This window comes from Zophobas morio, unplaced genomic scaffold (assembly GCF_036711695.1).
Source record: "Zophobas morio isolate AGI-343-1 ecotype UQ-CSIRO unplaced genomic scaffold, CSIRO_AGI_Zmor_V1 ptg000012l, whole genome shotgun sequence".
Taxonomy (NCBI): Eukaryota; Metazoa; Arthropoda; class Insecta; order Coleoptera; family Tenebrionidae; genus Zophobas; species Zophobas morio.
The window spans coordinates 25318234-25338594 of NW_026972117.1; the positions used below are offsets into that span (position 1 = coordinate 25318234).

At 31.8% G+C, this 20361-nt stretch overlaps 1 protein-coding gene across 5 annotated transcripts in view; it reads left to right on the top strand.

The window, feature by feature from the left end:
- Positions 1-20361, top strand: part of LOC135128102 (protein enabled) — a 39798-nt gene that overhangs the window by 9973 nt on the left and 9464 nt on the right. For 4 of the 5 annotated variants that reach the window (XM_064054949.1, XM_064054950.1, XM_064054948.1 and 1 more), the window contains 3 exons: positions 13821-13986; positions 14039-14194; positions 18792-19280. In XM_064054949.1, coding sequence (XP_063911019.1) covers positions 13821-13986; positions 14039-14194; positions 18792-19280 — 811 coding nt within the window. Of the gene's footprint in view, positions 1-4766; positions 5049-13820; positions 13987-14038; positions 14195-18791; positions 19281-20361 lie in introns of those variants that run through there. The other variant, XM_064054947.1, reaches the window with a different exon arrangement.

A 20361-nucleotide genomic window follows, 5' to 3' on the forward strand; every position in this document is an offset into this window, starting at 1 on the left:
CAAGGACGAAAATATTTACGATTACTCCAATTCATATATTTTAACCAGTAAAACTTTTATCTGAATACAAAATGTCGTCTTTTTTACAGTTTTTGATTCCCGGGCATAAGCTAAGGAAGTATTGGCTACTTTCATGTTTTATCGACGTTTCAAATTGTAAATGCATGTTGTAAATATAAATTAACCAAAATTTATAAAATAATACACTCCCGCACTTGTGGTTTATAATCTGCGTTGAGTTTTCCCCTGGGCATCCAAATTTTATATTATCTGTATACTTTATAGAGGTTACCACAAAACAGTAAAATTTCGCAAAATCAAATGTTATAATTTTTCTAAGAAGAGGACTTTGTTATAGTGTACTTCAGGGGCGAAGGAGCTTTTGACCAATTTTTTAATGATGTTGTGAATTAACGAACAAATTTCTTAACTTCCACTGTCAAAAAAAGTTTTAAAAAAGTTCATAATATAAAAAAACTTGCGAAGTTTATGCAAAATATGTGCAGGTCCGTTTTCAAAATTTCGGAACTCGAATTTAGTTCGTTCCATGTTTACGAAAAGCCGTAAATCATAAAAAGAATCGGTTCACACATTGGACAATAACACACAAACATAAAATAATCGATTTTCGACAAAAAGTTCAAATTCCTTGACTGATATTATCAAGTCACGAAAACTGAGATACTGTCTACTGTTTGCGAAAGATGAGGAGATAACAGAAACTGGTAGGCTTTAGTTTCATTATTTTGAAATTTCGGATGAATGTGTATATATTTTTAATCCAGTTCAAACGTCCGAAATTTGAGGTTATAATATTTTCTTTTGTTTTGTGTTGTGGAGTATATCATGTAAGTATTTTTTCATACTGCAATATGGAAAAAGCTTTAAATTTATCATCAAATTGTTTTTGAATTTTGAATTTAAATTCAAAATTATCTCTATTTTCCTTTTTGTTTATTATTGATTATTGCAAATTATATTAGCGTATTCCGTCTGCCTGTCTGTCTGTCTGTCTATCAGGAAACGCCGAAACTATTTGACAAATTATTGTGAAATTTTCCAATGTATTTTAATGTCTTGTAAATGGAAAAACACTAATTAAAATTTGTCTTTACATTCCCCCCAAAAATATGCTGACGTCATTTCAAGATTTTGTTAAATATTCTCACTCTTATTTTAATCGTGTATAATTTGACAATTCGTCTTGAAACTACAAAACCAATTCTCTAAAATTTATATCATCTCAAAATTTTGCAAAATTATTATATGTATATACACTCACCGGCAAAAAAATCGAATCATTAGGATTTTTGTAGAAATCTTCAATAAATTCTGGTGTGCGTCACATTTATAAGACAAATTAGTTTATCTAGGACGAAGGAGATGAGAAGGTAACGGGACCTTCGCTGAAGTTGCAACAATTACGAGTTTATTAAAAAATACCAGAAAATCCATTACATTAAACCAACAAAAGACTACTTAACATATCATTATTAACGACTATTGCCGCCTCTAGCTTGCATTACGGTTGCCATACGTCTTCCCATACCATCTGTGAGGTGTCTAATCTCAGCCTGGGCTAATTGGTCAAATTCTTCAACTAGCGCATTTGCAAGATCTCTTATGTGTTGTATGGCCGGCACACGTGCTCTGATACGTCTACCTAACATGTCCCACACATGCTCAATTGGATTCAGGTCGGGACTGCGTGCTGGTCATTCCATACGTGAAATCCCGAATTCGTCGAGGTAGGTTTGTACAAGTCTAGCGATATGTGGTCTAGCATTATCATGCATTAGAATAAAATTATCGCCAATAAAAGGAGCAAAAGGTACGACATGCTCTTGAAGAATATTTGCTACATATCGATCAGCATTCATTGTGCCTCTATCCACCACTACAAGTTCCGTGCGAGCCTCGGCAGAAATTCCTGCCCAGACCATCACAGAACCTCCATGAAAACTTAGTCTGGAAACAATATTGCACTGAGCCTACCTTTCGCCTCTTCTTCGCCATACTCTTTGACGGCCGTCAGGAGAACGTAGACAAAAACGCGACTCATCTGTAAAGAGTACTTGGCCCCATTGGGCAAGATCCGAGTTAACGTGTTCTCGAGCAAATGCAAGTCGGGCTACTCTATGGCGTGGGAGAAGTTCTGGGCCACTTGCAGGTCTACGGGCCCTCAATTCAGCTGCAGTTAACCTTTTCCTTACAGTTCTTTCACTTACACTAACTCCTCGTGTTTCTTCAAGTTGATTTCTGGCTTCAACTGCGGTCGTATCCCTATTACGGAACACGGTCAGCGTTAAAAAACAGTCATCCCGAGCCGATGTTTTCTTTGGACGACCCGAATCAGGTCTTCGGCTGTATGATCCAGTCTCATTAAACCGTCGTACAGTTCTGTGAATGCTCACTTGTGATACCCCTAACGTATTGGCAACGTACCGTTAACTTCGACCATCCTGAATAAGAGCAATTGCTCGTGCTGCATTAATGGCCACAATACTCATGTTAATTGACAAAAACACAGTTTTCATCAAATTACAATGACAAACAGTCTGTTAATGCCCTCTAAACGTCACAACTGCAAATCTCATTGTTGGAAAAAACTTATCATCTTCAGATTTGAGGTTCATATCATGTACAAAAAAGAACCAAAAACCTAGTATTAGTATATTTTGTGTGATTTTTTCAAAACTGATATTGACTGTAGCCAAACGTTTAAAAAAGGAACCATTTTCAATACAAACTTTGGGTGATTCGCTTTTTTTGCCCGTGAGTGTAGAATATCAAGTTTCTCAGTATGTAGTTTTTTTTCTTCATAAAAAACGACTTATCTCAGTGTCTATAAATGTTTCTGGTATCAGAAATATACCCCACTGTGGTAATAAGGCGGCAAAATAATTAGCAAAAAACATTCCACAAAATTTTATTAGAAAACTTCACCTGCATGTTATGCTCTTATATCTGTACTTTAAAAATTATTAATCCCCATTTTTATTTTAACTTAGAAGATTAAAGCAAAAAATAAAATCTAAATTTAAGTACATCTTTGAAACTGGACGTGCGTAAGTGACTGTGCGTCAAAGACGATGGAACTTCTGTCTAATAACTTTGGAGTACTTTTTTTACAAATTTAACTTAACAATGAAACAAAAATATACTGTGTACTGGAGAGATGTGTAATCAAGAATACCAGAGAAGTCCAGTCACAATATTTTTCAATGCTAAAATTGCAATCAGTGCGTGTATGTATACCCCCTTGTTTTTATTTTTTTTATTTTTATGCATACTCGTGACGTTGTATCTGTTTGTTAGGGTTTTCCTTGATAACGTTATCACGAGGAAATATAACCCAACTCGTTATCACATGCCACTAAAGTTAAAAATTTTGTCACTATTGTGCATAAGCGGATCATTTTCATTTGACAGTGTTTGTTTAAGATAAAATATGACGAATTTGACTGGCCAATGAATTTTAGTCATCTTAATACCATCGATTTTTATCATCCTAGTTTCGTTTTAAAACGACGTGGACAGGAAATGTTCGTGTAAATAATAAAATAAAATGCCATTTCGATGACTAGCTAAAATTTTGTGACGGCTACAGTATTACACTATAACAGATCATGCTTATTTTTCATATAACTGTGATTGACTTTGGGTGTTTAAATTCAGTACGAGTTAATTGGAAAACTGAAACTATTATAAAATAGTTGTACTAACTAAAGTACATATTGATGTCATAAAAGTAAAGAATACTATATCGTGTGTATGATCAATGAATGTATACGGTTGACATTTATGTTTCTAAATATTTGATTATTACTATATTTACACATTATATCGCACCCAGATAAATGTCACTTAAAAAAATATCTTCATAGTAATTTAGTTTTTTAAAAATGTCAATGACTTCATTTTTATTTTATGATCAGGTCACAAAGGTAGTGCGATAATGTGGGTATTATTTTACAATTTTGCTGCTATGAAAACTAAACAGAATCTAACGCATAGCGCATAAAATGTTTATCTTCAGCGCATTTTTAAAATTTTGCTCAATTTTGCTGAAATAATTTATTGGCAATCAATAAATGATCTCGATCAGTACCTACGTAGGTAACATGTGGTAAATAATTTGAAATTAAATATCACACCAATGAAAGAATAAAACACATTTCGAAAAAAAAAACGAAAAACAATATTGGTAATCGTGTATCTATCTAATCGATTTTAATTATCCGTTTTAAATTTGCATCTTCAGTCTTTTCAAATAACTGAGATGTTAAAGGAACCGGTATATAATAAATTACTAATATGGTTAGTCTTTATTAGTAACTAGCGAACATTTAGTATAACAGATTATTTGTAAAATTAACCACCATTTATCACCATTACAGAAAACAGACTTGCCCGTACAGACATGACAATTAGGAAGTCATCTAGTTCGGAGACAGATGGTCATTTCTCTCTTCATATGGCCAAACCCTGGGGCGTCCAACTCATAAAGTTACCTGGTAACTTGCCTTGAGATTTAATTATACTACTCACTTGTGCACACTGACGACACTAAAACGTCGTCTGACGCCATCATTACAGTAATACGATTTTAACAATACAAACTTGGGCCCTTATTACTATCGATTAAGGATGAGGAAGGGATATTTTTCATGACTCGTTCAGTATATGGGTCGTGACGAACGTAAACAAAGCGTACGACCCTACTGCTTCATATTAATATTGAACTTTGCTACCAAACTTCCTGATTAATAATATAACTATTTGTGTCAGCACATTTCCACTCGGTGTAGACAACGCTTTTGTTTAACGTGCCTTTTTCAATACTTTATTAATTTTGTTGGGTTAAACTGTGGTGTGTCACCGTTTCATGTGAGCAATATCCCGTGCACCTGTGCATTTAGAAAGTGTGGAGTTTCATCGGGTATGATGGATTTCGACGCGGATCATTTTTGTCGAGAAATAGAGGAAGAATTTAATGTGAATTTACGAAAGAAAATACGGGAAAGCTGGCAGGACTACTGGGATTGGTTAGTAATTAATTTGACTTTGTATCATTTGAACTATAAATTGAACAGATTCGTTATGGTTGTGTTCAAGAGTTTGAGGCTTGTTGCAAAAATAATATCGGATCATTTAAAAGTTTGCTTTGAAAGTGTTTGAGAAAATCCAGACCTAATGTCAGTTTCAGATGAGAGTGTTATATGATAAAGATGAACTAACAAATTAAGTACATTTTAAATATAGACAGTTATTAAATATTTATTTAAATGTTTTGGCAGTTAAGTAAATGCGTTACTTAAACTAGATAAGTGAGAAAATCAAATAAAAAGTGGCAGTTGGCATATTTTAGACAATTTTGTGCAACAATTGGTACTATAAAAATGTTAATTCCAACCCTTCGTTTTGTGTTATTAGAAATGTAGACCCTACTGTTATTTTTCATCGTTTGGAGTTTGCAAAGGTTACTTTTTCCAACATTGATTTGTACGAATAGATAACTTGTGTGTGCATTCAAAACTTCTCCGATTCCATCTCATTTTATTTACTTTCACAAACCAATGTTTACTCATATTTTTCTCAGCATTTCATCGAAAGATATGTCACGGTGTAACGTTACCTTTATCTTCATGCATTCCTTTCCAGTGATAAAGCGGATTTTTATTGACGCATTTCCTTTTTGTAAAAGGGTTTTGTTCCCATAAAAATCAATCGAACAATAAGTGCATACAAGCACTGTTTGTTGAACTTCTTTATGGAACTAGACATTTAAAATATATTCTTTGAATGAATGTCAGTTACAGATATTAAACAAATTATCTTTTAAATGTCAGTGAAAACGCTTAATAGGTGGTAATTATCGAATCAAGCCATGTGGTAACAAGGATAATGCCAGGAGCAGATCAGGAAAATTCACAACAGTAAAAATGTCCATTAAATGGATTAGTCTCAAACACAATCCGTAAAGTCCTCCTTTCACTTGTTGAGTGGTAAAACGTGTTACAAAATTTTAGATAATACACTCATTCAACAGAAATTTTCTCCTCAAACAAGTAATCATACTTACTTTGCAACCATTAATGATTTTTAATGTTCTTTTTTGACAAACGTGCCATTCACTAATTTTTAACTACGCGATAAATACTGTCATGAATTCTAAGCACATTACGACTTGTTTATGTGTTTGTGGATACATATAAACAAAAAATATAGCAACATTTTTGTATATAAATCCCCCCGGTAAATTCATCATAGTTGATACGTGATTAACATTAACACCGAAGGTTATGCATTACAAGACAAAAACAGTGTTATTCATCAAAATAAAATGTATGTAAATTAAGGAACCTCATTTTTATGTTTACATTTTTCTACGTAGGCGAACCACCAACTAAATAAGTATTCAGCTTTGATTATAAGGTGTATACTTTTTGTGGTAATCGAAAATGCCATAAAAAGATTTTTGTAGGTATTTTTTAAATTCGAGAATCTTTCATGTTTACAATAGGTCAAAACAAATTTTAAAATAGTACGCAAGATCCACAATCGACCAAAATTCTTATCAGTGCGTTGGCAAATTTGCACGTTACTGTAATTTCGGAAACGGAAAGAGATACAAAATCAGTTCTGTTGGAAAAATATGCAGTAGTTTAAAGCGATTAGATTCATACAGGGTTATTCACGAGAAGCTCTGCTCCTAAAAAAAATCAAGCGGCAACCAGAAATACAATTCTATCTAATTTCATACAGTTTTAAAACCAAATAAAACGTAGGTAATTGTTTTGTTTTAACAACGTTGTCAGATGGCATTTCGACAGAATTGATACAAAATGTATTCAAACGACGAAAAAACTGATATGATTTTCATACATACATGGTGCCTAAGTACAAAATGCGGCTACTGCATCACGTTTGTATAGAGAGCATTATCCATACATTATTAATATTATAATGGAGATACTCTAACGAGTACTTGTTTTGAATGTAATTGTATTTGCTTTTAACCCAAAAATCGACGTTTATTTCCGAATTGTGTTATTGGATGCATTTTGAGTTTTTTAGGCGTAGAGCTTCTCCTGATTAACCTTATACGTAATTCTGTGCAAAACCACAAATTACAGATTGATTGCCATCGATTTTATTATAATTTTAACAAAAGATTGATTTCAGAAATTACCTACAAAATAATGTATGATATTAGCATGAAGCAGTGTTTTTTTTAACCCGATTGTCTTATTTTTTTGTACACCAGGATATTCTTGGCAACACTTTTGAAAATTTGCAAAACACTTCATTTTTAATTAAATTTATTTACGTTTGGTTAAAGGGCAGGTACAATTTTTAAAATAACAAAATTCACTGTAATTTACATCAATTTTTTTAAATATCAAATTTCATTTCTAAATAAAAGGGTTATCCAAAAGTATGTTAACAATATTGTTGTACCGATTAGAATGGGTAAACAAAATTTATGTCGGTGCGTTGTGTTATTGCTTATGAATAAAATTTGATGGTACAGAATTTAACAAAATTTAATTGTGAGAAAAGAGAAATTGCATATTTTGGAATTTCAAAAGTTTTGATCCAGGGTACAATCAAACAAATCCAATTTTTTTTTTCGAAGAATTGTAAAATTTGTTGTTACAAGTAAAAAGTATACATGGGACAAAATACGATAAAGGGCAAAATCACTGAAAAGAAAAAAATAAAAACTAACATGTTTTAGGTGTAATTTTTTGTTAATAGATTAACACTACAGGATGTTAAAAAGCAATTTATAATAATGTCCGCGAAAATATTTTAATAGGCAGCAAATGAAGGACTAGATTTTTTTTCTAAGCGAGGAACAGTTTTAATTATAAAATAATAATAAATTTTAATACGTTAATAAAATTTATTTGGCCTTTGTTGAAAGGAAAGTGGTTACAAATACACTTAAATGAGCAGTCAAAATAACTTAATTCTCTACAAAATATGTTTTTTCGCTTCAATACTACACGTAATTTGGTGCATCGACGAAATGCCTGGAATGTTAAAAATATCTCTGTAACGCTTAGTTCTTAATTTTTCCTGCTGTCTTACTCGCATCTTTTCATTTTTGTTCATGTCATTTATTTTCTTTCGATTTTTTAGATTGTACTCCGTGTCTTTCATTCTTTTTAAATTTCCATCTTTGTCCGACATTCTTACACGTTTTTTTTTTTTTTCTTTTCACGTTTATATTCTCGTTTTCAGCTGCAGTTTTCTTCGTTTTCTTAAACATAAAATAATATGGCCGTTAGCCACTATAGATAAGAATTTATCGGTAAAATTAAAAATAAGGGGACCGGCGTTACAGGGGACCGTCGTCACAAAATACGTTTAATATATATATTTTGTAATTCGCAATAATCTGAAATTTAGCACATAACCATTTAATCAAATTGTTTTCAATGCTTTATTGGACAAACATAATACTTACGCTATAAAATTGAAAATACCGTTTATATCAGCGGGGACCGTCGTTACTTTAGAAAACATATTTTTTCAAATTACGAATAAATGATGTAAATTAAACGTGAAAACTACGACAACAGACAACTTAACTGTTTGGCCATTTTTTTCACTCACTTTGTCAACTTGTCAGAAGCAGTCACAGCTTCTTCAGTTAAAAGCAATGATAACAATATCCATAAATGCTTACCAAATCTTAAATGATGCATTTGTAGGTACACATTTATTTATTTTTTTTGTACAACAATAAAGCAATTAAAAGACTTTTAATTATGTTTAAATAAATGTTCACGGTATTGAGTTTACAAAAATAAATTATACGTAAATAACATGAATGCAGCAGTTGCCCACAATACGAAGCTTTTTGTAAATATCGCCTGGGGACAGGGGACCGGCGTTACATTTTTTAAAAGTTTTATGGAAAACTGCAACTGTGTACCACTTAATATTAGTGAACTGTGTAATATCTAATAATTATAAAGTCATTGTTTGTGATAAATTCAATATTTAAGAAAAAATTAAAAGAAAACACAGATAAATGTGGTAGGAACACGTTTTTGCCCATTATCGTATTTTGTCCCACATAATACCAGTCACATTGTAAAAAAACATTTGGTGAGGATGGAATTCGAACCCACTCGGCTACGAGTCATTTGATACAGAAGTCCGATGTTGACTCCATGAAAGACGTAAAAAATATTGCACACAAAAAATATAAAGTTACTCCTGAACGTGCTCGCGGCGCTCGCATTCTGACTGTTCTATTTTAATTAAAATAATGTCATAAAAATTGACGAATGTACGGTCAGCAAAGGTACTTGGTTTTTATTATAATAATTCTCGAAATCTCCTTGTGAACGTAAATAAATTAAGTGGGATTTATAAACTTGCTGTTGACGTTGAAGATCCAATTGCAGTTGCTGGAAAAGTGGAGAATTTAAGTTGATTACTACAAAAAATCACATTTTAGACATGTTTTAAGTTTCTTGTTGCCGAAATAAGTCTACACATACTAGTGCCCACCCGCCCTATCTCTATTGTGAAGATTTTTTTTATTCGTCGTGCGCCAAGAAGGCGGAGCTTAACTGCAAAATCCTTATTTCTCTACGAGAAATTAAAATATTGTTTTTGAGTATCGTGCTGTTCAAAGAATACCATGTGTATGTATTACGAAAAATAAACCCAAAGATTAAGCCCCTCCCGTACCCGCCCCGATCTCAATTCTCAATTGTGATGAATTTTTCATTCGTTGTCATATCGAGGGGCGGGGCTTAATTGCAAGATCCATATTTGTCTAGAAGAATTTACCACTTTAACAATGTTTAAGTTTCTTGTTCTGAAAAGACGACTGCGTATATTAAGAAAAAGGGCCCTATCTCAATGTTTTTTTAAGCGTCGAGAGCCAAAAGTGCGAAATTTAATTACAAAGTCCACAAGAAATTACCATGTAAGACATATTTTTGATTATCGTGTTATTCAAAGAATACTATGTATATTAAGAAAAAACTAAAGCCAAAGATTAAGCCCCACACCCATACCTGCCCTGATCTAAACAGTAATTAAGTTTTCATTCGTTGGTGGACCTAGCGGTGGAGCCTAATTGCAAAATCCATATTTCCCTACAAAAATTTACCATTTTAAACGTTTCTATGAATAAAAAAAATCATCACAATTGGGACGGGGTGGGTGGGCGGGGTTTATATTTTGCCTTTTTTCTTAATAAACGTAGTATTCTTTGAACAACACGACACTCAAAAACATGTTTTTATTTTCTTGTAAAGAAATAAGTATTTTGCAGTTAAGCTCCGCCCTCTTGGTTAAGGGCGAATAAAAAAATCATCACAATTGAGATCAGGCGGGTGGGCGGGCTTACATTTTGCCTTTTTGTTTTAATATGTGTAGACTTCTTTTCACAACATGAAACTTAAAATATGTTTAAAATGGAAAATTTGTATAAGGAAATATCGATTTTGCATTTAGGTTCCGCCCCATAATTCCAAAATCCATATTGTGTGAAAAGAAGTCTACAGATATTAAAACAAAAGGCAAAATATAAGTTTAACTTTTTGTTTTAGAGTCTTATAAGCAAGCAATAGCTCCGCCCATCCGCCCCCTCTTCATTTCAGTGATTACTCTTAATATTTTACAGTCGTTTACCAAAATTAATCTTATCGTAACAAATACTAGCCCCGCCCACCCGCCCTCTATTTTCTTACAGTGTATGTGATTTGCCAGTCAGTCTTTTCTTAGCAAGTACTAGCTCCACCCATCTCCGCTGTTTTCATTCTAACGATCTTATTTCTTGAGTAGTCTGAGATCCACCTTTCATTCTGGCTAGATAAAATGAATCACTAAAATGAAGGCTGATTGGGTGGGCGGGGTTAATTATGTGTTCTTTTCTAAAGTGGCAATGGGAACTTACAAAACGTAGGCTGCTAAAAAAAGAAAAAAAAAGAGCTCAATTCGTAATTTTTTTGTTAACTAGGTGCTATAAGATTTATTTTTTATTTCAGAAGAACAAAAAATAAGAAATCCGGTGGGTGGGTGGGGTTAAGTTTAACCTCTTGTTATAGAGTCTTTTATAAACAAGCAATAACTCCGGCCATCCACCCCTTCTTCATTTTTTGATTTTTCAATGTATCGAGTTTTTACCGTTTCAATTTATCAAAATTTTCGATTTCTTGATTGTTATAGTTTTTGATTTTTGAATTTTTCGATTTCTCAAATTTTCAGTTTTTCCACTTTTCGCTTTCTCGATTTTTCAATTTATTGATATTTCAGTTTTGGGATTTTTCATTATTTTGCTTCTTCAATTTTTCGATTTTAAATGTTTCAGTTTTCCGATTTTTTTTTAATTTTTCGTACTTGTGATAAAAAGCAAGGGGGATACATAAACCACGAGTACAAGAGCATATTATTTTATAAAATGTATTAATTTAGATAACTTTACCTACTAAAAATGAAGAGGGGATGATTGGACAAATTTTATTTTATTTTTTTTTTATTAGAATACCCTACATATTTTTGGATATGTTTAATTACCATTTCAGTTAGAAAATTAGTCTTATCTTATCAGGTACTAGCCCCACCCACCCACCCTCTCTTTTCTTAGAGGGTATCGTATTTGCGAAAATTAGTCTTATCTTATCAGGTACTAGCCCCGCCCACCCACTCTCTTTTCTTAGAAGGTATGTCATTTGCCAAAATCGGTCTTACTTTAACATCTACTAACCCCGCCCACCCACCTTCTCTTTTCTTAGAGGGTACGTCATTGCCAAAATCAGTTTTATCTTAGCAAGTACTGATGCCTAACTTTCACAAAAATGATAAAAATTTGGAAACATTACGCGCTTACTTACATGTACGAGGCAGAAATTTTGAACATCTTCACTATTGTTTAGTTGGTTGTTTTAATGGATTTTTCTTATGTTGGTTTTGTTTTTGTTTATAATTTATAAATGTGTTATTTAATGGGATGTCGAGGAGTGTGCGCTTTTTGTCTGTATATAAAATTTAACAATAATGGATCCGATAATTTCGGAAATTATCTAGCTAAAAAATAGACACAGACAGGCAGGTAGAAACGGGAGACCTATTGTTTCGTTCTCTAGGTTTATTTTAACAGTACGGAAAATATGTATATTCCCCAAAAATAAATAAATGTCTACCCCAAAAAAATTGTATAGTTTGAAATAGTGTTTTATGGACTTCTTGATGTGCTGATTATTAAACTACCTATATTCTATTATAATAATTATATGTAATAATAATAATAATAATAATAATAATAATAACAAGTTTCCCGTCCGCCTCGGCGTCTAGTGTAATCTACCAATTTTGTTATATTTTAACTGAGGAAGTGTTGTAAAAAGATCCAGCCGGCGGATTGTTACTTTCGTGTTTTTTCGACGTTTCATGACCCCTAGAGTACGAGAAAATAGGTCTCCGTTTCCCTCTTTTTGTCTGTCGTCTCTGTCAATTTTTATGGCCTCCGAAACTACTAGACCGATCGTTATCAAATTGCGTAAGTATTTTAGCAATATCGTGAAGATGGTATAACTCCAACCAAAATTGATATAATCATCCCCGCCAACAACGTGAGGACGACACTTCAAAATGTTGCATAGTAATGTTATTCAAATTTTATGAAATAACATACTCCTATCCTACACTTGTGGTTTGAGTTCGTCTTGATTTTTTTTAAATTCTAAATATCAATTTAACTTTGAAACTCCTAAATCGAATCCTCTGAAATGTTGCTAACGTTTTAAGGTTATCGGTCATCTAAAATGTCCGAAATATTACTTATCTTATAAGGCGTTGAGGACGTCTTCATAAAATTTTGTAATAGAAAAGCTCGCTTGAAACATACACATTGCATGCTTCTTTATCATTGCTTTAACGCTACACACATACTCATTTTAACTTAAGTATATAAAAAAAAACTCGCAAAAACAAATCTTCTCATTTTCGAAGAAGTTTAATGGCTTTAGCAACGAGGGAGCTTCTGTTTAAATAACCATAGACCGATTTATTTAAACTAGTGACACATTTTCAGAGTTTTCAGTAAATAAACCTACAAATTTGAAAAATATCTACATACCGCGCACACGTCGTTCAGGTTTTTACTAAAAACAATTACAAATGAACACGAAATGTGTACTTTATTTTATACATAATAAAAAATAAAAAAAGATTAAACATTAAAAAAACGCAAAATTAAGTCAGAAATATTATGGCCAAAGTCGTTAAGAATCAAATCCAGAACAATTCCATGTTAAAGTTTAACAAAATATGTTGCATAAATTGAATATTAATTACGATGAAAAAAGAGATCGCTATCTTCGGGTGTTTGTAGTTGTTTTAGATGTGCATCGAACAAAAACATTTTTAAAAGAATACCAAATGCTATCGTGAGAAATCATTTCAGAGTTCAGAAATCACCATAAATTGTACGTTTTATTCAAATTACTAAAAATGACGTATATTTCGCATTGTGATCACGGAAAAACCTTGAGCTTAATAATAATCAATTTGCTTTTATATATCACTGACGTGTGGAAGAGGAGTAAGTATAGTTTAAAAATCCTATTTGGGCTGCCTGATTTCTTATTTATCAAGTCAATAACAATAATACTTTATCCAAAAATCTACATAAAACATCTTTTCAGCCAGCCAACCACAAGTGAATTTACTGCAATGTTACTGCATGTTTATTTTACTGTTATTATTCACTGTTTAGCGTGCTTGCTAAATTGTATGTGAAAATTAAATTCTCATTTTAATTAACGCTATCTATTATTTTATAGTGAACAATCAATAGCTAGCGCTCGAGCTAGTGTTATGATCTACGATGACGTAAATAAAAAGTGGATACCATCAGGAACATCGTCGGGGCTTTCGAAAGTTCACATATACCAACACACCGTACAACAAACATTCAGAGTCGTCGGAAGAAAACTCCAGGATCACGAAGTAACAAAAAAAACATGAATTTTAATAATTTCGTTGAAAAATTTATTTTTAGGTTGTTATTAACTGTGCCATTTTAAAAGGACTGAAATATAATCAAGCAACAGCTACATTTCACCAGTGGCGTGACAATAAACAAGTTTACGGGTTGAATTTTAGCTCAAAGGAAGATGCGGACCTTTTTGCAAGGGCGATGTTCCATTCGTTAGAGGTAAGGACTGCTCTAAATTTAAAGCGTTAAATAAAATGATCACCTTTAAAGTACAATAGAGTTAAATTTGATCAAATATTTTTACCGTATTTCCGTTTCAGAAAGTAGCTTATCGTTTACAAATATCGCTCGTTGAGTTGTGTGAGTTAACTGCGAATATTTTTACTCGTTTGACGCGTTTCTGTACTAGAACAGTAGTAATAGTTTATATATTTCTTTTTCTGTACAAGTTTTTACATGCTTTTACGTTTACATAGCGTTTATTCATATCACTCGTTGACTTTAGACTGAGGTTATAAAACACCGCAACAAGTTTTTTTTTTAATTTGTACATCTGCATTTGTAATAAGAATTTGCCACTTCTTTATTTCCTCAGATAAATTATTTAAATGTAACCTGTACACATCTTTCGCTGTATAATGCAAGAGCAGTTCTTTTTTTAACAGTTTATAGTCACACTTTTAACATTTTTGTGAAATTTTTCACCACGTGTTTTTAAAAATCAATATACTCCTATTATTTATGGAAATTTCGTAACGCAGTTTTCTGAGCATAAGCTATGAAAATGTGGTAATCGAGTCCATCGGTCGACTAGCTATTTTCATGTTTTTTTGATGTTTCATTGCTTCTAAATTACGAAAAAGTAGGTCTCCCGTTCCAGTCTGCCTGCTTGTGTCTATTTTTTAGCCAAATATTCTCCGAAACTACCGGACCGATTGTTGACAAATTTTATGTAGTGACTGAATCACAAAAAGCGCAGAACAAAAACATGTTTGTAATTTAATTTTGAAACTACAGGGTCGAATACTTTGAAATCATGTAAACGTTTTAAGGTTATCGTAATAAATAAAATTTTTTTCGGTTACACCCCCTCAAAAAAGATGACGTCAACGTCATTTTACAAAATTACATACTCCTAGACATCCAGATTTAAAAAAAAAAAAATCAAACTTGTCAAGCAACAGTTTAACTTTGAAATTGGAGAACATGGTAAATCGTTAATCAAAATTTGTCCGTTTGTCAGTTTTCTCAGGTTTTTGATTTTTCAGTTTTATGATTATTTAATTGTCGATGTTTCACCTTTGGGATTTTTCAGTTTTTCGATTCTTAAATTTTTTGATATTTCTATTTTGTAATTTTTCAATTTTTCTCTTCTTTCTCGATCTTACAAATTTTTGATTTCTCGATTTTTTATTTTTCGATTTCTCAAATCTCGATATTTCAGTTTTTCACTTTTTCAATTTTTAGGGTTTCTAAATTTTCAATTTTTCGATTTCTGGATTAATCAATTTTTCGATTTCTCGATTTTTCAAGTTTTTGATATTTCAATTTTGGGATTTTTCAATATTCCAGTTTTTCGATTTTTTACATTTTCAATTTTTCGATGTTTCAATTTTGGAATTTTTCAATTTTTCGATTCTTCTATTTTTCAATTTTTCGGTGCTTCAGCTTTCGCATTTTTCAATCTTTCGCTTCTTCAATTCTTCGATTTTACAAATTCTCGATTTTTCGATTTCTGGATTAATCGATTTTTCGATTTCTCGATTTTTCGACTTTCAGATTTTTGCATTTCTTGATTTTTCAGTTTCTCAAATTTTCGGTTTTTCAATTTTTCAGGTTTTTGATTTCGACTTCTCGATTCTCAATTGTTTAATTTTTCGATTTATCAATTTTTCGATATTTCAGTTTTAGGATTTTTTAATACATATTTCAGTTCTTCGATTTTTTTTTTTTTAATTTTGAGATTTTTTTAAATTTTTGATTTTTCAATCTTTCGATTATTTAAGTTTTCGATTTCTCCATTTTACGATACTTTGGTTTTACGCTTTTTCAATTTTTGGATTAATCGATATTTCGATGTTTGATTTTTCCATTTCTCTAATTTTGAGATTTTTCGATTCTTCTATTTTTCAATTTGTCGCTATTTTAATTTTGGGATTTTTCAATTTTTCGCGTCTTCAGTTCCTCGATTTTACAAATCTTTCATTTCTCGATTTTTTTTATTTTTCGATTTCTCGATTTTTCAGGGTTTGATTTTTCCGTTTCTCGAATTTTCACTTTTTCAATTTTTGGATTTATCGATTTTTAAATTTTTCGATATTTTATTTTTAGGATTTTTGAATGTACATGACTTCAATTTTTCGATTTTTTGCTTTCTTTAATTTTTCGATTATTTAAGTTTTCATTTTTTCGATTTCTCAATTTTTCGATGTGTCAGTTTTGGGATTTTTCTGTTTTTCAATTCTTCTATTTTTCAATTTTTCGGTGTTTCAGTTTTACGATTTTTCAATTTTTCGCTTCTTCAGTTCCTCAATTTTACAAATTTTCATTTCTAGATTTTTATTTTTCGATTGCTCAAATTCCCGATAATTCAGTTTTACGGTTTTTCAATTTTTGGATTAATCAATTTTTCGATGTTTGATTTTTCAGTTTTTCGATTTTCGGAGTTGACGATTTTGCGATTTATCGATTCTCAATTGTTCAATTTTTAATTTATGAATTTTTCGATTTTTTCAATTTTTAAAATTTTTGATTTCAATTTTCAATTTTTCGATTTCTCAATTTTTCTTCTATTTTTCTATTTTTCGATATTTCAGGTTTGGGATTTTTAAATTTTTCACTTTTTCAGTTCCGCGGTTTTACAAATCTTTCATTTCTCGATTTTTTTATTTTTTGATTTCCCAAATTCCCGATATTTCAGTTTTACAGTTTTTCAATTTTTGGATTAATCGATTTTTCGATGTTTGATTTTTCCATTTCTCGAATTGTTAGTTTTTCAATTTTTCGATTTCTCGATTTTTCAATTTTTCGATTTCAGTTTATAAAATTTTCGGTTTTTCTATTTTTCGACTTCCCGATTCTCAATTGTTCAATTTTTCCATTTATGAATTTTTCGATATTTTATTTTTAGGATTTTTGAATACATGACTTCAATTTTTCGATTTTTTGCTTTCTTTAATTTTTCGATTATTTAAGTTTTCATTTTTTCGATTTCTCAATTTTTCGATGTGTCAGTTTTGGGATTTTTCTGTTTTTCAATTCTTCTATTTTTAAATTTTTCGGTATTTCAGTTTTAGGATTTTTCAATTTTTCGCTTCTTCAGTTCCTCAATTTTACAAATCTTTCATTTCTAGATTTTTTTATTTTTCGATTTCTCAAATTTTATCGGGAATTCAGTTTTACGGTTTTTCAATTTTTGGATTAATCGATTTTTCGATGTTTAATTTTCCATTTCTCAAATTTTTAGTTTTTCAATTTTTCTATTTTCAGGTTTTTTAATTTTTCGGTTTTTCAATTTCTGGCTCTGATGATTTTTTTGACTTTTTCGAGTTCCCAATTTTTCAATTCCTCGATTTTTCTGTTTTGATGTTTTATTTTTTTATATTTTGAATTTTGATCCTCAATTTTTCGGTTTTTAAGTTTTTCGATTTTTCAGTTTTTTTTTTTTTTTGCTTCATTGTATGTTAAAGAAGTATAGTAATCGAATTCATCCGGCAACTTGCCATTTTCAAGTTTTCTTGACATTTCATGATCCTTATAGAAAAAGTGGTCTCCCATTTTCGTCCGTCTGTCCATCTGTCTGTCTGTGTCGGTTTTTTGATATAATGAGATTTGCAGATAATCTCCGAAATTACCGGATCGATTGTTGTCAAATTTTGTATGTATATTAAGACTATCACATCGCCAATTGGATGACGTCATTTCCAAAATTTACAACAGTAAATTTGATTTTAATTTTATAAAATAATAAGACTTCTGTTGTGGTGTACGAATTTGAGTTTTCACCCTAGATATCCAGATTTATGAAAAAACAACATTTTGCAATTTAACTTTAAAACGGCAAAATGGAAATCTTGCAAACGTTTTAAGGTTAGCTTAATTATGGTAAACCATTACATAATCAAAATTTTTATGCCATCCTAAAAATTGATGACGCCATCTCAAAATTCTGCTGAATAAATAAATCCTCTCTTAAATATTATGACTTGTAGTTTATCAATGCACCCATAGTTTTTAGAATTACTTATACAGGTGACTCAAAATATCACCATTTTCCCAAAAATTTGGGAATATAGTACTGTTATTGTTAATATTACACTGCACAATCCCATGATATACGTGTCCTTGCAAAAATGTTGATGACGTCAACACAAAAATTCACCTGAAACAAATGCATATCACGCTTTTTTACCTTTACGTTAATATTATCTATATATCTTTATTTTAACTTATAGTTAAGGGTTATAAAAAAATAAAATAAAATTCACAAAATCAAATCTTGTAATTGTTCGAAAAATCTGGATTTACTTTACTGTACTTCAGGTGCGAGGGAAGTTCGACTAGTTTTTTTTTTTCGTAAGTGAGATATACAAAAAAGATTGTGTCGAAGATGAAAGAATACAGTGATAGCTCGCACTCTAAAATAAATTTATATAAACTGTAAACTAGATGCACATCTAAAGTCAACGTAGTGAAATTCGCAAAAAAAAAAATAAAAACAAACCTCTCAAATAATAATGACACTAACACCAACGCGTTTTAACCTGTACCCTATGTAAACCACTCCAAAAGACTTAATTGATCGTAACCATTATAGGTACTTAGTAATATAGTTAGACAACCAGCCCCCCAGTATGCACCGCCGGTAGCACCGCAACCACCGCAACAGCAGTTACCGCAGCAGCAATACGACGAAGACATGGGTTACCGCACGATGACACGAGAAGACGTCGCAATGATCCAAGAAAGGCGGATATCGAATTCATTGATGTCACCTCAGCAAACGTCACCGATGACTCCTCAAAATAACGTGCCTGCAGCGCCGGCAATGCCAATGTCCGCCGCCCCCGCCCCTAGCCCTATTTCACCCCCATCTGCACAATCTGGTCATCAAAGAACTGTGAGTGCGCCGCCCGCACCGCCGCCACCCCCGGCCGGACCACCGATGCCGCCAGCGGGAGGGCTGGCACCTCCTCCACCACCACCTCCCCCGATGAACATGTCTAGGTCGCAAAGTAGTGACGGTGGCGAAGTTAATTCTTTAGCGGCACAGTTGCAGAATGCTAGGTTAAAAAGAAATAACAAGGTAAGTGTTGGTGGATTTAAACGCTGATTGTAATCGATATAGTGAACGGAATTTTGTATTCGCGGCTTTTTTAACACTGTTTACCTAATGTTTTAATTTCGAAGTTAACTGTCTTGTAATTTTTAACGAATGTTTTTTTTATGGCAACACTTGTCTGTTTGTTCACTATTCGACGTTAATTGATCACTTTATATATTCTAAATTGGCACAAAAAATATGTAACGTGTATGTTGTGACCAAAATCAATGATTGATGTACCTATTCTGCCTATAGCTTCAGGAACCAGAGATGTACACTTGAGTAGATGGCGTCACTCGAACTGTTGTCAAATTTAACGATAACTTCTCGCAAAGAAAATTTAACTAAAACCAAAGTTTAAGTGAAAAAGTGTGTGAAATGTGAGCACATCAAACTGTAAGCAATAAAACTTTGATTTATCATTTTTTAATTAACCTTTCTTCAGTCGTTTCGTCAAAGAAACTTTTAACACACAAAACAAATGAATCACTAATCGTTTAGTTTCAGCATTGTCTTCATCTGATCTCTTTCATACAAGTAGTTAATCATGTACAAGATAACAAACAAAGCAAGATGATAAAAGTCTTAACGTTTTTAACATTCCTTTGCTTCTGTTTAGTTTTATCTGAACCTTAAAATCCGGCTGTTATTTTTTCCGTGCAAACTTCAAAAGTATACTACTACTTTCATTTATCTTTGTGGTCACTAATGTACCCTATCGATTTCTCGAGCAGTAGTACCTTTTAAAATTCCATCTTGTGAAACTACTTTGACGTTTTAGATTAAATTTTTAGTTGAGTCCAAATTTATAAACACATTCATTTTTACTGCAGGAGCGTTCGTTATTTACATTTATTTATATACTTTCATAGAGATATTTGATTCCTAGTTTAGGTTTGTTGCGCGAAAATCGGAGTCAGTTTTCAGTTTTTTCTTGTCAACATTTTATTTGCACACGCTGTAAATAAATATGTTGCCGGTTTTTCAATGCATTTTATTTAATTTCAAAATATTCTTGCTGATTTATGTTCGTCAAGTATGTACTAAAGCTACTTCTACTTAA